Consider the following 20,152-nt stretch of genomic DNA (forward strand, 5'->3'; position numbering starts at 1 on the left):
AAGCGGCTGTCTTTACAGAAACTTTTTAGGCAAAAATGGTCAAAACCGTTTATAGAATTAGGGCTGGTGGTTTGTAAGTTGGTTGTTACCAATGTAAACCTGAAGACGAATGTTCAACCGACACTGTTCTCCTGCTATTCTCCTCTGATTGGGTTTTGTTCTGGTTTTAAAAATATAAGGTAAACTTTAGTTTCTATGCCAGTTTTTCAAACAAACAAACAAAAAATCAATAAACAAATAATCAAAAATGCTGTGAAATGTTTATTATGAACATCATCTTGGCATTTGCAAAAATAAAAAAAATGTTTGAGAACCATTAAAGGTTATATATGCATTACATTACATAAATTAGTCAAAAACATTCATATTTAATATTACTTTATGATGACATGAAGAACCAAAAAAAGAAGAAATTCCAACACAGGGACTTAGGTACATGCTTTCATAAACAGCATTTTTGTCATTGGTACAATATAAGAACAATATTCTTAACATATTTATGAATAAAACTATCTAGAACATAAAAATGTTGTGGATCCCCATTTATTTCATTTATATTCAATCAAATTGTAAAATGACTTTTTACAAAAATATCAAAAAGCTTCTTTTAATTAGTTTTACAGTAGCTATTGACAAATTCTGGCAGTTTGCAATGTGCATACAACACTGCATAAAATAAGACAGTACAGGACGCATTTGATCTGTTCAAACAAAACAGCCCATAATCTAATTAATTTAAGCTTTGTGTTGGTAGAAGGCAATAAGGTTGAGACCGATACCCTGTGTTCTTTAAACTGTCGTATTTTAACATTAGGGGGCAGCAGAACAGCTTTGTAAAGTGCCTTTCTGTTTCATTTTAAGCGGAAGCACTTGAGCAGAGTCTAACTCATCATCAATGCGATTTATAAACAGAAGATACAAGCGTAAAAACTCCATGATGGGTAAAAGGATCAGTGGCCTGTGCACAACAAGCTATCTCTGACTGTATTTTGTATACTCATGCAAATGAACATGACATTAGTTATGACACTTACACTTATATAGAAGAGGCATAAAGACATGTGTACAACTGAAGGTCACCAGTAATAAAACGCTCAGAAAGATTTTGTTTTTTAAAGCAGTAGCGCTTTAAGAGTTTTCACATATAATTTTTTATTAATTTAAGAACATTTTATATTGAATAAAAGTATTTCACTTTAATTTATTTAACATGAAACCTGGGTACTATAATGAACACACACACACAAAACAGCCATATATATATATATATATATATATATATATATATATATATATATATATATATATATTAAAATACAAATGTCTTAAACCCAGTCTAGATACTGAGGCTATTGGTATTTAGCTGATAAATATGTAATGCCTTTATAAAGACGAAGTGCTTTTATGTTGTTACTACAGTACCTTTGTGTGTGTGTCTGACAGTTTAACTTCATGCGGGCATGACTCAGAAGTAGGTGGCAGTGTAATATAGAAGCACTCGTTATCTGGCCTTATTAACCATAGCAAACCGAATAAACTAACTCTTTAAGAAAGATATAATTAAACAGTTTTAAACAGTCTTCTAGCATCTCATATGTCCAACAAAGTGGTTAACAGGCTGAGAATATGGGCCTAATCCAACAACAAATCCTTGTTAAATTGGCAGTGTGAAGTGTATGCCCACTTTATTGCCTACAAACTATTGAGCAATTGCCTAGCAAAATGCAATAATGTTCGATTTTTTACTTTTGAGGGCATTGGCAATTTCATGGCAAGCAGAAAGCAGCCCTTTAAATAATTATAATCTAAATAATTCTGGACTTTTCTCACAATAACCTCCAAAATATTAAGAACATAATTGAACTTTCATTTTAGAAGGCCATATTCTGTAGAAAATTGCATGGTCGTATTTTTAATGGTCATTATACATCACTACAAGCTTGGCCTTCTCACATGAGAAGGCTTAAAATGGGTACCTAATGCCAGTCACACAGAAGTATGAAATTCATCATAAATGTCTTAATAAATGTGTAAAATATCCCAAGACACCAAAAGGTTAGATTATAAATAGCTGCTGATGGGAAAGTACCCCTCAGCAAATATATTATTCATTGCTCCCATTAAAACCCTCTGTGTCTTAAAATCCGAACTGGTATCCGAACTGCAGGACTGGTATTAGAAATTTATTTCAGTTTGAAATAACAATAATGTGCGTTTAACTTCTTTAAACTGTTTGTGTGTCCATTTTATATCATCTTCATGTTGAACTTTCGTGCCCCTCCTTGACCCCCGCTGGCGGCGGGACCATCTACCTTTCTGAATGAATACTCAACTGAGAAATTGTTCTTGCGCTGACCTCGTCCGCGGCTCCACACAAACAAGAGAATGAAACAGAAAAGCACAACACCCAGAAACATAATACAACCCATTGCTGTGGACACCAGGATGGTCTTGAGGTCCAATGTGAACTTGAGAAAGACACGCGTGTCGTTTAAATTTGTGTCATTAAGATCACCCACGTAATAGGTGCGATTGGCTGCCAAAGCACCATCCAATGGCAATCCACTGACTGTCAGGGTGGCAAAGTAGGTATCGTTGCCACCAGCATTGCTTGCTATGCAGATGTAGGTCCCGCTGTCTGTTACCTGGGCATAACGGATCTCCAGCGTACCTTCAGGCAGGACAATCACTCGCCCAGTACTCTTGGTGGTGATACGTCGGCGCTGAGGTGAAATCCAAAAGATGACCGGAGTTGGGTCTCCTTCTGCTCGACATACAAACGACACTACCTGGCCTTCACGTGCCGTCAGCTGTTGCAGTTTGCGGTTGCGAATTTTAGGCCGCTGACAGGTGAAATGGTCAAAGAGCGCAGAGTCTGAGAAGGTACTAAGTGCTTTTCCTCGCAGTTCCATGGGTGTGGCGCAAACGGGTGACTTTCCGTCAAAGTTGAGGGTCTTCCGGCGCTGCAGGATCCACAATAGGCGGCAATCACAAGACAAAGGGTTGCCATCTACACACAACGTCTCCAGCGTGTTAACCGAGTGGAAGGATCCCTCCTCCAGGGTCACTAATCCATTGTTTGACAAGTTGAGCAATCGTATCTGTTGCAGGCCTCCAAGACCATAGGGTTGCACTAATATCAGGTTTGTACCAACTAGGTGCAGTTCCTTCAAGCGGACAAGATCCCGCAAGGCCCAGGACTCAAGAACTGAAATGGGGTTGTAAGACAGATTGAGGCTAGCCAAGTGAATTAGGTTGCGAAGAGCACCCGTAGGCACGGTGGAAATGTTGGTGTTGGTAATCGAGAGCCAAGAAAGGTTGAGACCTTGGAAGCTATGAGGAGAAATGTACTCAAGGAATGGCCAATGGTCAATCTCAAGACCCCGCAGCCCACCAAGTTTGCGGAAGTTCTGCTCTTCCAATGAAGCAATACTGAGGTAGCGTAATCGTAGAGTCAGCAAGCCGCGAAGGTAGGAAAGAGACTGTCCAGTTATAGAGGTCAGATTGCACCTCTCGATGGTTAGCTCCCGGAGCCCCACCAATCCTATGAAAGCCTTGTTTGAAATGTACACCAGGTCATTATCACCAACCTCCAAATTGCGGAGGTTCATCAAGTCCTGGAAGGTGAAGTCTAACAGGATGACCAGTTTATTCCCACTTAAATCCAGAGTGGTGAGGTTGGTGAGACGTGAAAAGGCACCCATGGGCACGAGTTTAAGCTGGTTGGCTCGCAGACGCAGCACTCTAAGATTAAGCAAGCTGGAGAAGGCATTAGGCTCCAACACACTGATGAGATTCTCGCTCAAGTCTAGCTCCTCAATTCTCGACAGAGTCGCCAAGTCATTGTATTCCACCCAGCGCAAACTGTTGCTGCTCAGATCCAGCAGCCGTGTGTCAGCCGGGATGCCCCCAGGAATAGAGCCCAGGCGTTTGTTCTGGCACATCACGGTTCTCTGATGAGGGATACAGTCACAGCGCTGTGGGCAGCTTTGGCCATGTGTTAGGGATGCAGCAATTAGGAGCACAAACAGCCCTGGTAAGCTTAGGCTTGGACAACCCGCCATGCCCCTTCCCTACCTTACTGGGGCCGAATCACTGCACCTCACACCTAGAGAAAAGAACACACACACACACACACAAAGAAAACAGGTATTGATTAATCACAGCTTTGCAACTCTCATCTATAACCACTTCTACAGCATTGTGAAATAAACTGTCCCGAGTCCAATGATTACTTACAATTTGTATGAGCATGACTACTACTAATGTTTTAGAAAACAGGCCAAAAAAGAGCAGCTGTAAAAAATATATTTGTGAAGACACAGCACATTTTCAGACTAGCATGGATAAACAATCTTAAGGTCAAGTGTCCGTAAAACTGCAATTTTAATGAATTTAACCCCCCTTCATAACACCATTAAGACCTGTTCACACCAAGATGAATGTTTGTCGGGAACTGAAAGTTGCACAACATTGCTTTGTGTTTACCAGAGTAACGGGGGTGTTTCTGCTTTTCTATAAGCGTCACTGTCAGAGTGAATTTGCATTTTCATTCACCCAGTCTGCCATTCTTCTTGCATGAATCTGAATAGACAACCTGGATGATTATATTGCACCAAATGTTCATGACCAACATTCGTCTTTGTGAGAACAGGCCTTTAAAACTGTAAGATTAAGCCATGTAAATAAATAAAAAAGTGTTATAAAACGGAGCTATTTTCACTGAATGGTAAGGACAAAAGTAGAAAAAGCTTTAGCATGTCATGAACACTTTACACATGAACAGGCTGAAATCTCAGATGACGTAATACCCTCGTTAAGATCATGATTTTTTTATCTTTATAAGCCAAGAAATATATGTACTGTATCGAGCTTTGAGCTAGGCATGGCTTCAAAATGACTTAAGATCATGCTTGATTTGTGTTACAGTAGGTAGCATTTCAATAAAAGACTGGGGGCAAAAACCTGTTAGATAAAATATATTTTAGTGTTAACTTGGTCTTTACAAATGTGCAATGGAAGATATCCCAGTCAGTGCATTTTGATATGAACATTCAGGCCCACCCTGGTGCTAAAGTATATGAGACTTAATGAACCATAATGAGACTTACCTATGGAACAGAAGTCTAATAGTCCAAGTACCAGCAACCAGGTTGTTATTGATTTCAGATGTACCCCAGCACAACCCTTCTTCTCCCTGCCCCATCATCTCTGGTAACCCAAAAGCATGACAAGCCCCTGGTTCAAACCCATATCAGTTGACAATAAGAAGCTGTCCAATCAGCACAGACCACTGCTTCAAACAACAAATGGAGTTCATAGGATCGCTATAAAACAATCAGCAGCGTGAGGTGAATAGAAAACTACACCTGACTATGTCTCAGGTGTCAAAGCTTGTGTCATGGGTCATTATGTCAGAAAATCATGAATACTAATAATAAGCAATGATTAATACCCTGCCACTTTTCTTTCCATCCCCTCATGAGATGTCAACAAAGCATATTTCAGCTGCTTATTAAATTTAATTGTCTTCAGGAAAGTGCTCTCATATGAATTTTTATATCCATGCAGATGTGCAATAACTCCAAATTTTAGAATACAAATACTGTAACTATACCACTCCATAGTCAGACACATTCAAAAAGATATCACCACCTTAATGGTAATATTTTACCCACAAATGACAATTCTGCCCATAGGCGGAGGGTGAACCAACACCAGGGTAAAGCTAAAAGCAGCCAAATCTATTAACTACAAACATCATAAACCTGTCTTTTTAGGCAAGAACCAGACATGGGTGTCATGTAGGCTAATAAAATATGTTTAATGGGACTGAATTTGCATTTAATTTCATTACAATTTAATTAAAACATTAGAAATTGCTAATTATATAGAGTTTCCTTCCCACGGTTATTCAAACGCGAATAAATTATGTACAGAAATTACATTATCACTAACTTTGATCTATCGCACTCTCAAAAAAAAAACAAGTATCGTTCTAATCACTGAAACTGTCTACACTGCGAAATGAATCCCTTACTTACATTTTATGTACATCTGCGCTATGTTGTTTATGATGAGAGAATTCGCGGAATTCAGTCATGGAACGTGCACGCATTCAACAAAGCTGACGAGTTTCAGCGATGACTCATCTGAACGTCTCTGATTGGCCATTGCATTCCTAAGCTCAACAGAATCGTGTTTGATTGGTTATAATGCGCAACACTGTAAAAACACCTAAAATGAAATATGGTGCAACATGAGCAAATCTTAATTTAATGCCGCAGTCGACACTTTCTATTCCTTTACACTTTGTTAGCAACAGACGTAATAGATTTAATTTGTTTGTGCAGGGGCATTTTTGTCCAATTTAGTGGCATTTTTGCCCCAAGACCCCCTGGCCTTACACACGCTCCGCCTATGATTCTGCCATTCTTTACTCACCCTTATGTCATTCCAAACCTGTACGAGTTTTTTCTGCAGAAAACAAAATATATTTTTTTACTGTTTAAACTGTTTTTATCCACATAATCAAAACTAACATTGGACCCCACTGACTTTAATTGTATGGACAACAGAAAAATAAAGAGAGAGACATTTTTTTAAATATTTTTTGTGTGCTGTGGTATGACATGGGGGTGAGCAAAAATGTATCTAAAATTGAATCCAAATTTGGTTTCCCCTGCATTGGAATTTAAATGGAGCTGACCTCAACCTGAAAGTTGTCAGGAGTAAATGAGAGACACGGCTACCTCGTTGCTCTGTTGCTCACCTCAGCAAGGTAGCATGTCACCTGAGAATTACATAACAGCTGTTAGTCGATACGTGAAGGGCAAATCAAGCAATTAGTGTTTATTTTCCCATAACAGCTGTTGAGAGGCTGGTTAAACATAAAATATCAATACAAAAAGATCAATGTTCTAAAACAGATTGAGAAAATGAAAAACTCTGTTGCTAAATCTTAAAAATGTCTGAATGTCATTGCATTAGATGCTAAATATATATATTAAAAAAGGAATTTAAATATATTACATAATAAAATTACTAAAAATTTTACTAATATTAAAATGAAAATGAAAAAAAAATTATAACTATTACTATAATATATAATATATATATTTTTTTTTTATTTATTAATAGTATACTATACTATAATATAGAAATACTAGAATAGTATATAAATAACACTAGTTTGATATTTTGTTATCTAATGCAATCACATTCATAAATTTTTAAGTGTGACTTAAGTGTCGTCTACCATTTTGTCTACTTAACCATTTTTTGGGTACTTAAACTTGCAGTGTTAGTCATTTTATGCAATCATAAGAAGCCTAAAATCAACGCATCCTGGAATCATACTATTAAGAGCTAGTCGGAGTAAAAAAGGAAATGAAAAACATTCAACAGTTTTGAAAGCAGTGCTTGTTTTGAAAAACACTTAACTATGTGGTGCTTAATGTTTCTGTCGAATCCAGGATATTGTCCTACATAAACAAGACCAGGTTTAATGAGGAGAATAGAAAAAAATAGCACCATAAGCACAGACTGACATCACACAAACATCAGAGAGAAAAGTCTATCTGGGTTGAAAAAAAAACAAAAAAACTCTTAAACAGATGATACAGACTGGGAGCAATTAAGGCAGCCTAGTACCTTAATTAGAGAGAAAGCACATTAAAAGGAATAATGAACACACACTGGAAGAGAAAAAAAAAATTATAGGGCAGGTGCAAGAACTCATGGAGGGGGTCATGAGCTGAAGGGAAGTGTGTGGAGGCGTCAACTTTCCCATATATCACCGCTGGATCTGCACTAGTCTAGTGCAGCTGATGGCACTCTTCAACTCACATCGATTTCAAATGCTGCCCACACATCTCTTTACATAACCGTTCATAACCTCCTCATTCTGTCTCCTGCTGCTCCGCAAGCCCATCTATCATCTGCAGCTTGGGGAAACCCGACAATGGCCCGCGAGCAGACAGTAAGACAGGATGAAGTGAACCGAGGATGAGGAAGGGGCAAATGACGGATGCTCAGGGTGAATGTCGACTCCCTGGAGGTGCCATCTCAAGGGCACGTCGTACTTCACAGAAGCAATGGAATCCTTGGCCAAACAAAAGCCGACAAGGGCAACGGCGTGTTGCTGGAGAACAGAAGCCATCTGAGACCAGAGACGTTCTCGGATTCAGCAGACGTTTGGGAGTTCAAGGAGATGACGAACAAGGAGCAGGGACTGCGAAATGCTGACTTTATACATGCTGACTGTGTGAAGAACAAACAATCATGGCTTTTTAAACACTACAGAAGTCATTTTGAGAAACTTAAAGCGAAAATTTGGCCAGAATTGACCCTCATGTTGTTCTAAGCCTGAACAACTTTCATACATCTGTGGAACATAAAATTCTAAATTTTGAAAAAAGTCAGGTTTTTTTGTCTATACATTGAAAGTCTATGGGTTCCAAATGTTTTAGTTTTGGACCCCATTGACTTTAGTTACATTTTCAAACTATCTTCTTTTATGTTCCACAGAAGAAATAAAGCCTTGTAAACATGACCAAGTTTGGAACAGGAAATGTCAAAGATAATAATCAAATTTAACAGAAGCTGAAAATGTACATTCTAAACCATAAATCACAATCACTATATGGCTTAATGCAATTATTTAATCACAAATGCTCTGCGCTGCCTCTTTCAGTTTTCACATTTGAAAATGAAGAAATTAAGACAGCTGTACTGTAATATTGTGCAGTCACAAGGAGGATCAAAATCACAGGAGCGAATTTGGCATCCAAAAGACTGTTTATTTCGAGCAGATGTGCAGAATGTGCAAATAAATATGTTTAAGAGCTTAAAACGAAGACTATTAATGAAAACAGTCTGAAACCAGAACTGAATTGATATAAAAATCACAAAGTTTGGGGAAAAATTGTGCAGCCCTACAAATAAGCACAGCAAAAAACAATTGCAAATTTTATCAGAACAATATCACAATTAAGATTTTTTTTCCCCCAAATCATGCAGCCCTATTTGTAGTTCTCTTTGCACATTAACTAGTATTGGAAGTATCTGATCATGAAAATCATATCACCTTTAATAAAAGAAGGTTAAAAACATTCATGAAGCTTCACCTGATCTGGTTCATGAACAGGCATGCTAATCAGCTAAAAGCTAATGAGAGATGACATGCTATTGTAGGAGCGGCGCAGGACAATCACACACAACTCTTGAGGGGATAGAGTGTCAATTGTGTTTCAGGGAAGAAAGACAATGACCCAGCGCAGCCTGAGAACATGACTTGTTTAACATGCATATTTGATCTAGGTGAGAACAGAAAGCCCCTCTATTCTAGTAACAATTTGCATCGCTCAGTTTCCTGATGGGATGAATTATTCAGTTTATCATGGTCCATGAACATGACCTACTAGCACAAAGAGACTGACCACGCCTCCCCGATGGACCAACAAGAATAGTGATGTACAGTATTGAACATTCGCTCTTTTATTGGCTTACAATCCTGTGAATAAACTGACTGATGCTCTACTTGACAGCTGCTTAATGCTGCTTTTATCTTCGCTCAGAGAGTCGTGACGTTAGATGACTTGATCCTTGGCTTCAGCTATGGTGCAGGAACTAGATAATTAGGTCAAAGATAAGCTTGGTACTAACTAAATGTGGCAATCAAGACAGAAAAACGTAAACAGACAACCACTGCTGGCATCTTCTTCATGGTGTTGTTTTCTCTAATCAAAACTACTTTGAATTGACGTAGCCAGGCCAAGAATGGATTACGACCCATGATTATTTTTAAATAATTTAAACAATATTATTATTATTATTATTAAAATATACATATTTCAAATAGCTTAAAAATTTTCTTTTCTTTCACATTCCATATTTTCGAGGCCACAAGGAGGATTTTTGCACATGTGGTTTGTGTTGGTTCTAAATTTAATTCAGAATTTTTGAAAAAAAAAAAAAAGTATGCGATGAAGGCCAAAACGCCTTGACCTTGAAAAATTATCCAGCTTTCGATGAAGAAGCCATTTGGTTTCATTTCTAGATGAAAAACGCTATTTACAGCCAATTTCCATGGACATATGGAGAGTACAGTTTCTCCACAGGATGTTGATAATGACATTGAAAACAATGGCTGTTGGCCAAAAAAAGTCACGTGAATGTGACTGAAGAGAGAAACCAATGTCGTAAGGCTCACTGTGCTCACAGTTTTGTCTGACTCACAGCCCCTCGGGCCACGTCTGACTCATTTGCACAATTATAATTGAAAGTCGTCAAAATGCAGCAGTACTAAAGTTCAGCTTTGAGATGGAGTCTAATGATTTTGACATTAAATTTGCCTTTACTAAACGATTAAATATGCCTTATTGCAATGACATTCAGACATTTGTAAGATTTAGCAACAGAGTTTTTCATTTTCTCAAATATACAAATTGCAAGTATATTTCTTTTGGCGCTTATATTAAAAGGTCAGGTTTAAAAACACATTAATTCAGGAAAGAAACAAGATGGTATTCACAGTATAACTGAGTCACTGAATCATCTGGAAGCCTGATTCCACCATGGAATTCAAAAAATAAAGGTAATTGCAACTTTTTAATCTCACAATTCAGGCTTTTTTTCCACAATTCAGAGTTTATAGGTAGCAATTCAGACTCATATATGAGATAAAAACTCGCAAAAAAAATTAGTATTGTGAAATAAAAAGTTATAGTTATATTTTTTTTGCATGGTGGAAACAAAAAGAAATTAGGGGAAATAAACTCAGAATTCTGAGGAAAATGTGTAAATTGCAAGATATAAACTTTATAAGATGTAAACTCAGAATTGCGAGGAAAAAATCGTTATCTCGCAATTCTGTTTTTTTTTGTTTTTTTTGACAATTACAAGTTTTGTATTTCGCAATTCTGTTTATATTTCAAAGTTGTAAGAATTGTGAGGAAGAAATTCTGACCTATACAGTAAAAAAAGTATTTTTTTATTCCATGGCAGAAATCGACTTACATAGAATAATTTACTAAAACTGATTCATTCAAAACACATTGATTCATTCAGGAATGCAAAACAACAACTGTCTTTGACTAAGTCACTGATTCATTCACTAAAACCGACTCAAAAACATTGATTCATTTAGAAATGGAACAACTGTATGAGTGAATCACTGAATCATTCACTAAAACCAATTCCTTCAAAACACTGATTCATTTAGGAACTATAAAAGTGGTTGTCTTAATGAATTAATCACATTCGTATTAATTTCATTCAGGAACAGAACACCACTGTGTTGCATTTCTTGGAGACGTGCGACTTTTGATTCTTCTGTGGCTTCATTTGGAATTATTTTCATTGGTGGAGTAAAAACAGACGACGTAATGGGAACTATTTTGTCTAAAATGTAAGTTATTCATTAACGTCTTAGATTTTTTTTAACTATAGTATTACTCAGGCAAATAGAAATGTTGTTCAAATATTTATGGCTGTTATAAAAGAAAGCATTAAAGATACCAAGGTTTTTGAAAATTCACTGGATGAAGTAGCTCAGATTACAATGATGGTGGATGTCATACTCCATTATGGCGTGACTCATCAGATTTAACATGGAGCGACATCCCAGAGAGCTCAAATCCTGAAGCATCTCCAGATATATTCTCTTGAGCAAATAAAATAATTAGCGCCTGTGGTATCAACTTTAAAATGTCAAAATACACACCTCACAATATTTTCCATCAAACATAAATTACCTTTCGCTGTTTCGGTATTTCACAAGATCAGTTTCCCTTGTTACGCAGCAGCTAATGAGTTCCACTGGGTAGTCCAGGTCCTAGTAGCACTGCAGTCAGCATGCATGAGGATAGGGCAATAGTAAAGTAGGTCAGCCATGTGCGGCACCCCTGGCATTTGGGCACAGCCAGCAGTACCCGTAAATTAACGTCCTCTCTGTAAGCCCCTCCAAATTGAGACACGGCACTGACAGGACTGCCGCCAGTCACTGGATCCTCAAAGCTGAGGAAATAAATCATGAGGATTACAGAAGTGGCATGAAGATTGTGATTACACACGAGTGCAGTGTCATAAACTGCAAACGTTTATCACCATGACTCAATGACGTCTTCTGAGTATGCTCTAACGTTAATAAAACTAAGCCTAAAGTGGACACATACAGTACACTCACCCGCCACTTTATTTGGTACACCTGCTAATAACGGGTTGAACCTCCTTCACAACTGCCTTAATTTTTCATGGCATAGATTCAACAAGGTGCCGAAAACATTCCTCAGAACTTTTGGTCCATATTGACATGACAGCATCATGCAGTTGCTGCAGATTTGTCGGCTGCTCATCCATGATGCCAGTCTCCCGTTCCACCACATCCTAAAGGTGCGCTATTGGATTGAGATCTGGTGACTGTGGAGGCCATTTGAGTATAGTGAACTCATTGTCATGTTCAAGAACCCAGTTTGAGATGATTTGAGCTTTCTGACATGACGCGTTAGATAGAAATGGTCAGCAAAAATATTTAAGTAGTCTGGCATTTAAACGATGATCAATTGGTACTATAATTAATAATTAAAATAAAAATATATGGTGCCCCTATTATGCCATTTCGAATATTGCCTTTCATGCAGTGTGTAACGTAGCTGTATGTGAATGTAAACGATCTGCAAAGTTGTAAAGCCGAAAGTGCACGATGAATAAAGTTATTGTCTCCTAAAAGAAAAAATCGACTCGGAACAGCCTAAATGAGTCGTCAGTAATTTGAATCCCACTTTTGTGACAGCTACACGTCACGGTGTATCACATTTGCATAATGCCCGCCTATATTCTACGTTATATTCCCAAACACTGTGGCTTGTTCGTGTGGTTAACATCATGACGAGAAGACGCGGTGTCCTACACTGGGAAAGTAAATTTGTTTTATTTTCACTTCCGAAAGAAGAGGCTGCAAAGAATCAGTGGTTAAAAAAAAAATTCCACTGTACCACAGCAGTACTACCCCAATCTTTTTTTTTTGTGTTCCCGCCATTTTACTGACGACTGCTTCTCCAATCTCGGGATTCACAAAACGCTTGCTCTTGAAAAATGGCTCAGTACCAATGTTACCTCAATTTTTTTTCCCTTGCTGATCAAAACTTTTCTCTATTGGGCGGACATTTCGTCCACCTGAGCAAAAACATTTATACCAGACGTGTACAGCGCACACACAAAAAGTGTGTAACTTTTAACTTTAATGTGCTATTATATTTGATTTGGCCCTTGATGTGACTAAATTATGAAACTTTTAGGTTATCTGTGCCCATCATCTGAAATTTCCACCACTTAATCAAGCCACTCTTCTTTAAAACATGATGACGTTTTATTTCATATCATTACGTTTGCATTGGCTCTCGTGTTGAGCTATTTTATCTGCAAACAATGAAGTATTCGATTTCTACAGCGACTGATTTGGCGCACATCATTCTCTTTCTATGAAACCTGTAAACCGGTTCTATATCGACACCAACTCTATCACGGTTTGCCCAAGCATTGAAATTATTTCGCATTTACTAGGTTTCAATCAAATGGTTTTTCCAACTCATTTTTGCATCTGTCCTGTGCACGGCATACTGAGAAGAGATGATGCCAACCCCTCAGAGGACCTCAGATGATGCCAACCCTGAAACATCATACAGAATTACCAAATTTTGCTATAAGTTTGATTGCAACATATAATAATTGCTGTTAATAGTATTCATCATCTGTTTGATTACGTCTTTAATAGATTTTTCCGTACATTTCTGCCATATGTACATTAACTGGCAGTCACCATTGATAAGCTACTACTAAATATATTGTAGAAACTTAATTTTCTGTAAAGCTGCTTTGAAACAATTTGTATCGTGAAAAGCGCTATACAAATAAACTTGAATTGAAATGAATATTATTTATTTTGCATAGATGTGACATAAGAAGTGCGTGGCCCGGCCACGCACGCACACAGAGGTATCCAGTTTATTTGAACCGGCTGGCTCCACTGAATCACAACCTGTAAGCAAGTATGTTTATATTTTCATGTCATGAAAAAGAAAAAAACATACTCATGAAACAAAGGACACATCTAATTATGATGCCTTCCACTACAACCTCTTGAGATACTTATCCTAACTGCCAATTCATTAGCGCAATTGACTCTTGGGGCCAATTACATGTAAACACAGGGTGATAAAATTACAAGGCATTCCATTAGGGCGAATATAACACTGAAGTTGCATAAGCTTTTAAATAGAAGGACGAGAAAGCTGAAGAAAGGCAAGCATGAAGCCTGGTATTGCATGAGAAATATTTTTGGGCAGTGTCGGAAAAGGCCATGGCCTAGCTAGGTTGCATGGCGGAGCTGGGACGCCGTCCTGCGGTCGTCTCTTTGGCTTGAATGGATTAGAAGACACCCTCTTGACTGGCTGGCATTCTAACCCTGTCAAAATTAATCACTTCAGACTGCCTGGCCACTGCCTAGTGGGTTAGCTTAGCCTTCCGTGAGAGTGAATTTGGATGTATATCACATGATTTCGGAATCAGTCACACAAAAAACACACATACATGTACATAATGGTTTTACTTCTGCTGACTGTTTTGAAGTATGACTTTGTCCCTGGTTAGCAAGTCCAGAATGCATTAGCATTTATGCTACAAATGCAAACAGCTACATGTCTCACAAAACATTTTGGATCACTTTTACTCCTGTGGGATCATCTGAAACATTTTTTTACACAGGATCTTAGTGCACCGCTATGCTAATGGGCTAATAGATATGCTAGTTGTTCATACAGTCAGAGAGTGACCTTTGGTTGAGATTGGCAATCCTTCACTAATCTATTGCTAGTTGCAGCAGCTGCAATGACAATCAGACCCTCCGGCTGTTGGCAACCCGTCTGCTGCCTCTTCGCAACATCGTTGCCTTTAATCAACCTGTAAACCGGTTCTATATCGACACCAACTCTATCACGGTTTGCCCAAGCATTGAAATTATTTCGCATTTACTAGGTTTCAATCAAATGGTTTTTCCAACTCATTTTTGCATCTGTCCTGTGCACGGCATACTGAGAAGAGATGATGCCAACCCCTCAGAGGACCTCAGATGATGCCAACCCTGAAACATCATACAGAATTACCAAATTTTGCTATAAGTTTGATTGCAACATATAATAATTGCTGTTAATAGTATTCATCATCTGTTTGATTACGTCTTTAATAGATTTTTCCGTACATTTCTGCCATATGTACATTAACTGGCAGTCACCATTGATAAGCTACTACTAAATATATTGTAGAAACTTAATTTTCTGTAAAGCTGCTTTGAAACAATTTGTATCGTGAAAAGCGCTATACAAATAAACTTGAATTGAAATGAATATTATTTATTTTGCATAGATGTGACATAAGAAGTGCGTGGCCCGGCCACGCACGCACACAGAGGTATCCAGTTTATTTGAACCGGCTGGCTCCACTGAATCACAACCTGTAAGCAAGTATGTTTATATTTTCATGTCATGAAAAAGAAAAAAACATACTCATGAAACAAAGGACACATCTAATTATGATGCCTTCCACTACAACCTCTTGAGATACTTATCCTAACTGCCAATTCATTAGCGCAATTGACTCTTGGGGCCAATTACATGTAAACACAGGGTGATAAAATTACAAGGCATTCCATTAGGGCGAATATAACACTGAAGTTGCATAAGCTTTTAAATAGAAGGACGAGAAAGCTGAAGAAAGGCAAGCATGAAGCCTGGTATTGCATGAGAAATATTTTTGGGCAGTGTCGGAAAAGGCCATGGCCTAGCTAGGTTGCATGGCGGAGCTGGGACGCCGTCCTGCGGTCGTCTCTTTGGCTTGAATGGATTAGAAGACACCCTCTTGACTGGCTGGCATTCTAACCCTGTCAAAATTAATCACTTCAGACTGCCTGGCCACTGCCTAGTGGGTTAGCTTAGCCTTCCGTGAGAGTGAATTTGGATGTATATCACATGATTTCGGAATCAGTCACACAAAAAACACACATACATGTACATAATGGTTTTACTTCTGCTGACTGTTTTGAAGTATGACTTTGTCCCTGGTTAGCAAGTCCAGAATGCATTAGCATTTATGCTACAAATGCAAACAGCTACATGTCTCACAAAACATTTTGGATCACTTTTACTCCTGTGGGATCATCTGAAACATTTTTTTACACAGGATCTTAGTGCACCGCTATGCTAATGGGCTAATAGATATGCTAGTTGTTCATACAGTCAGAGAGTGACCTTTGGTTGAGATTGGCAATCCTTCACTAATCTATTGCTAGTTGCAGCAGCTGCAATGACAATCAGACCCTCCGGCTGTTGGCAACCCGTCTGCTGCCTCTTCGCAACATCGTTGCCTTTAATCAATGTTCATGCTGCTTACAAATCAGCGAGAGCAATTAGACACTATTAGCTGGAGTTATCAAGCACCAGTGAGAACCGTTTCTTATTCTCCTGCTGCGTGAAAGCTGAAGCTCAGTTTTTACCTCAGTAATTTACCCTGTTCCTCCCAATTATAAGAAGCCTTTGGCAAAAACCCACAAATTCTCCTCTGACATAGTAGCTCTGTATCAAAAACTAACAAGCTGCCTACATTGGCGGAATCCTAGCTGTCATGCAACTTCATATGTGACTGATTAAGAGCGCACTAAATAGGCAACAACTCACAAAATAGTGCTCCTCATAGGAGAATGTGACTCGTTATTAGTTAGCATGTTGCTAAACTAACAGCATGATATAAGCATAAAATGTACATTCAAGCTCACATAAATGAGGTAAAATCAAGTTTTAATTGCACTGAAAAACTTTTAAATCAACACTTTTTTTCAATGAATGAAATACAAGAACTTATAATCAACATTTCACCTAATTCACCATCTTTAACTTATTTAGTGAGCTTGAGTGCAAAGCATTAGCAGTAGCTTGAAAATAAGGCAGCATAATTAAGTTGCCTACCTTAAAACTCATAAGAGCCTGTGATCCCTTAAAATACTACCTCTGTGGACAGCTTACTATGTTTTCAGATGGAGCATCAACCAAAAAAGTCTAGGAATCCATAAAGGGGTAGTGAGAATAGAACAACATCTGTTTAATTCCATTAACAAATTGCTGAATCGTAATAGACTTTCACATGTTGCATCTTTTTCTGAACTCACAGATCGTAAGCAATTTGCTACCATGGGTGGATTTAGGTATGAGGTTGGTGTCGTGCACTCTGTAGTCCCTCAGGGATCAATTTTGGGCCCCATGCTTTTTAACATCTACATTTTTCCACTTGGTCAACTTTTGAGATCTCTTGGTCTTAAATTTAATTTTTATGCAGTCGACACTCAAATTTACATACATTCAAAACCTGATGATACTATGCCTGTAGTATCATCTCAATGTATTTCTAAGATAAAGGAATGGATGTCACAACATTTTCATTGTCTTAACAGGAAACAGATTGACATTATGCTCATTGGTTCACCCCACCAAATACGTAAAGCTGGGTCAGTTGATGGTCCTATCATGGAGTTTCGGGCAAAACTAAAAAATCTGGGGGTGATTTTTGATTCTAGTCTAACATGTGAGCCTCATGTTCAGAATACTGTTAAAACATATTTCTTTCATCTTAGAAATATCACCAGATTACGTCAAATGCTGTCCTTCCCTGTTGCTGAGAAGTTGATTAACACTTTTGTATTTTCCCGTATTGATTATTGCAATGCTTTGTTGGCTGGGGTTTCAAAAGCTACCCTAAACAAATTGCAAGTTGTGCAAAATGTGGCTGCAAGAATCCTAACTAGAACTAAGATAAGAGATCATATTTCTCCTATCTTGGAGGTCTTTGCATTGGCTCCCTGTTAGGTTTAGGGTTGATTTTAAAATTCTGATGCTTACTTATAAGGCTTTACATGGTCTGGCACCTCAATATTTGTTAATAATATAAGTAGTTTTCAACAAAGCCCCCTCCTTTGACAAGCGCAGTCTGCTCTGATTGGCCAGCTGACCCAGTGCATTGTGATTGGCCGAACACCACAAACACGCGTCGGAAATGTAACGCCCCTTACCATAATCGCAGCTTCCGCTTTCAAAGTAAATATCAAGACAGTTAATAATGTCGTTAGTTTTACCATCAGTTCAAGCCCAAAAGGGCAACAGAGTCGCGTCACAGACACAGTAATGACGCCGTACACAAGTCGCAGTTAAGACAGCTGACGTGCTATGATTTCTGACAGGCAGTTCACTCTCCTGTGATGCTACCCTGTTCCCCTCACACACACACACACACACACACACACGACATGTTACTCTGCGCTGCGCAAAACTCCACATTTGAACAGTCAATAGCAAATACTTAAACTAATAACAAAACATAATAAAGTGCTTTTGCTTTCGCACTGAAACACAGCGTCTCCCTGACATGGCTGCATCAACACGACTGCTGTTCCTGAAACCACGCCTTCTTTCTTTCCATGCACATTTGGTTAATATTTCCACATAGTGACGTAGATATGTGGGGGCGTGTTAGAATGAGCCGTTTTAGGTAGGCGTGGTTGACACTTAACTTTTATAAAGAATATCTCTTTGGATTTGAGACTTTAGTCTTTGCAACTTTACAGATCTTCTTTATGCACCAAGAGCTTGTAACACTCCAAAGAAAAAGGAAAACTTAAAATCGCATCATATGACCCCTTTAAGATCAATGGGCTTTTTCTTCATTAGCTCTACAACTATGGAACTCTTTACCTATTGAGATAAGGCAAAATCCTTGAATCCCTTTTTAAATCTCACATTAAAACTAATTTTTTAGGGTATCTTTTACTTGATTTTTTGGTATTAATTCTATATAATTTAATTTTTAAGTGTTTTGAATGCATATCTTCTTTTCTTGCTTATTTTATAATCTTCACATGGTGTATTTTGCTTGTATTTTGTTATTTTACTTGTTTATGTAAAGTGCTACATTAAAAGGCGCTATAGAAAAAGATTGTTATTACCATTATTATTATTATTATTATTATTATTATTATCTATAAAATTGCCATTTCAAGGGTGTCTTGAGTGTTTCGAGGTTTCTCTGTTGAAATGTGTGTCAAATAATAAACTGCTTTTAAAGTGTCTCAAAATCCGTGGTTGCTCTAATCTCTGTCTGACACTAGTGGAGTTCAACTTCCTTGACAGGTTTTAACTCTAGAACTGAATTGCAAAGCTGAGGCCTGGAAAATGCACATTGATCAAATCAAATGCACACACTCTTGGCTCACTTGAGTGAATTGAAAAGACAGGTTGTAACTTCTCCTTGACTAGTTTTTATGCTCTTCTTGTGGAAATTTTGCTTTTGACAGAGGATTTACAATATACACTAGAACACGACTCCATACATTCATCACTGCATTCAGTCGACCTGTATAAATTTGAGAACACGGTGACAACCATTTGACACCAGGTCACCACTGACCCCAGCAGCTGTTGTGGGATAATGAGTGGGAGGTTAAGTATGGAGTGACTCGAGTCAAACTGGGTCCCTTGCTTTACAGACACGGGACACCCATTGACACACAAGTGGAAAGAGCCCTCATGGAAAAAGAATCTATCAGTCTAGGCTTTTGATTATTGGTGATTAATGCCAGTTTACATCTTAAGGTGAAAAATAAAGGAGAAATGATACTGGAGATACTTTATAGCCACATTGTGTGATATAGTCCTATTTATAAGAAAAAATTACAATTGTGAGATATAAAGTTGCAATGACAAGAAAAAGTTGTAATTACAAAAAATAAAGCTGCAATGTATGATATAGTCAAAAAGTGAGATATAAAAGTCCCAATTACAAGAAAGTGTTGTAATTACAAAAAAATAAAGCTGCTATTTATGATACATTGTCACATTGTGAGATATAAAAGTCCCAATTACAACAAAAAAGTTGTAATTACAAAAAATAAAGCTGCAATTTATGATTTATAATCACACTGTGAAATATAAATCCCAATTACAAGACAAAAGTTCTAATTACAAACAATAAAGCTGCAATTTATGATTTATAATCACACTGTTAATTATAAAAGACCCAATTACAAGACAAAAGTTGTAATTACAAAAAATAAAGC

At 37.8% G+C, this 20,152-nt stretch overlaps 1 protein-coding gene across 2 annotated transcripts; it reads right to left on the bottom strand.

The window, feature by feature from the left end:
- Positions 1 to 1,307: 1,307 nt before the first annotated feature.
- LOC107586392 (leucine-rich repeat and immunoglobulin-like domain-containing nogo receptor-interacting protein 3) lies at positions 1,308 to 19,445 on the bottom strand. 2 transcript variants are annotated; one of them, XM_016273728.1, is made up of 3 exons: positions 19,427 to 19,445; positions 11,757 to 12,018; positions 1,308 to 4,108 (listed from the first exon to the last, which is right to left on the bottom strand). In XM_016273728.1, exon 3 carries the CDS (start codon positions 4,062 to 4,064, stop codon positions 2,247 to 2,249), a length of 1,818 nt encoding a protein of 605 aa, XP_016129214.1. In that variant the 5' UTR covers positions 4,065 to 4,108; positions 11,757 to 12,018; positions 19,427 to 19,445; the 3' UTR covers positions 1,308 to 2,246. The 2 variants fall into 2 exon arrangements, with proteins under 2 accessions (XP_016129214.1, XP_016129215.1); XM_016273729.1 differs by lacking the exons at positions 11,757 to 12,018; positions 19,427 to 19,445 and adding an exon at positions 6,710 to 6,869.
- Between the last annotated feature and the right edge of the window lie 707 nt (positions 19,446 to 20,152).

The sequence above is a fragment of the Sinocyclocheilus grahami genome, unplaced genomic scaffold (assembly GCF_001515645.1).
Source record: "Sinocyclocheilus grahami isolate Dianchi unplaced genomic scaffold, SAMN03320097.WGS_v1.1 scaffold81.1, whole genome shotgun sequence".
Classification (NCBI taxonomy): domain Eukaryota; kingdom Metazoa; phylum Chordata; class Actinopteri; order Cypriniformes; family Cyprinidae; genus Sinocyclocheilus; species Sinocyclocheilus grahami.

Bases quoted from the DNA above. Each gene is read 5' to 3' on its own strand.
- LOC107586392 (XM_016273728.1), bottom strand. From the start codon at position 4,064: ATGGCGGGTTGTCCAAGCCTAAGCTTACCAGGGCTGTTTGTGCTCCTA.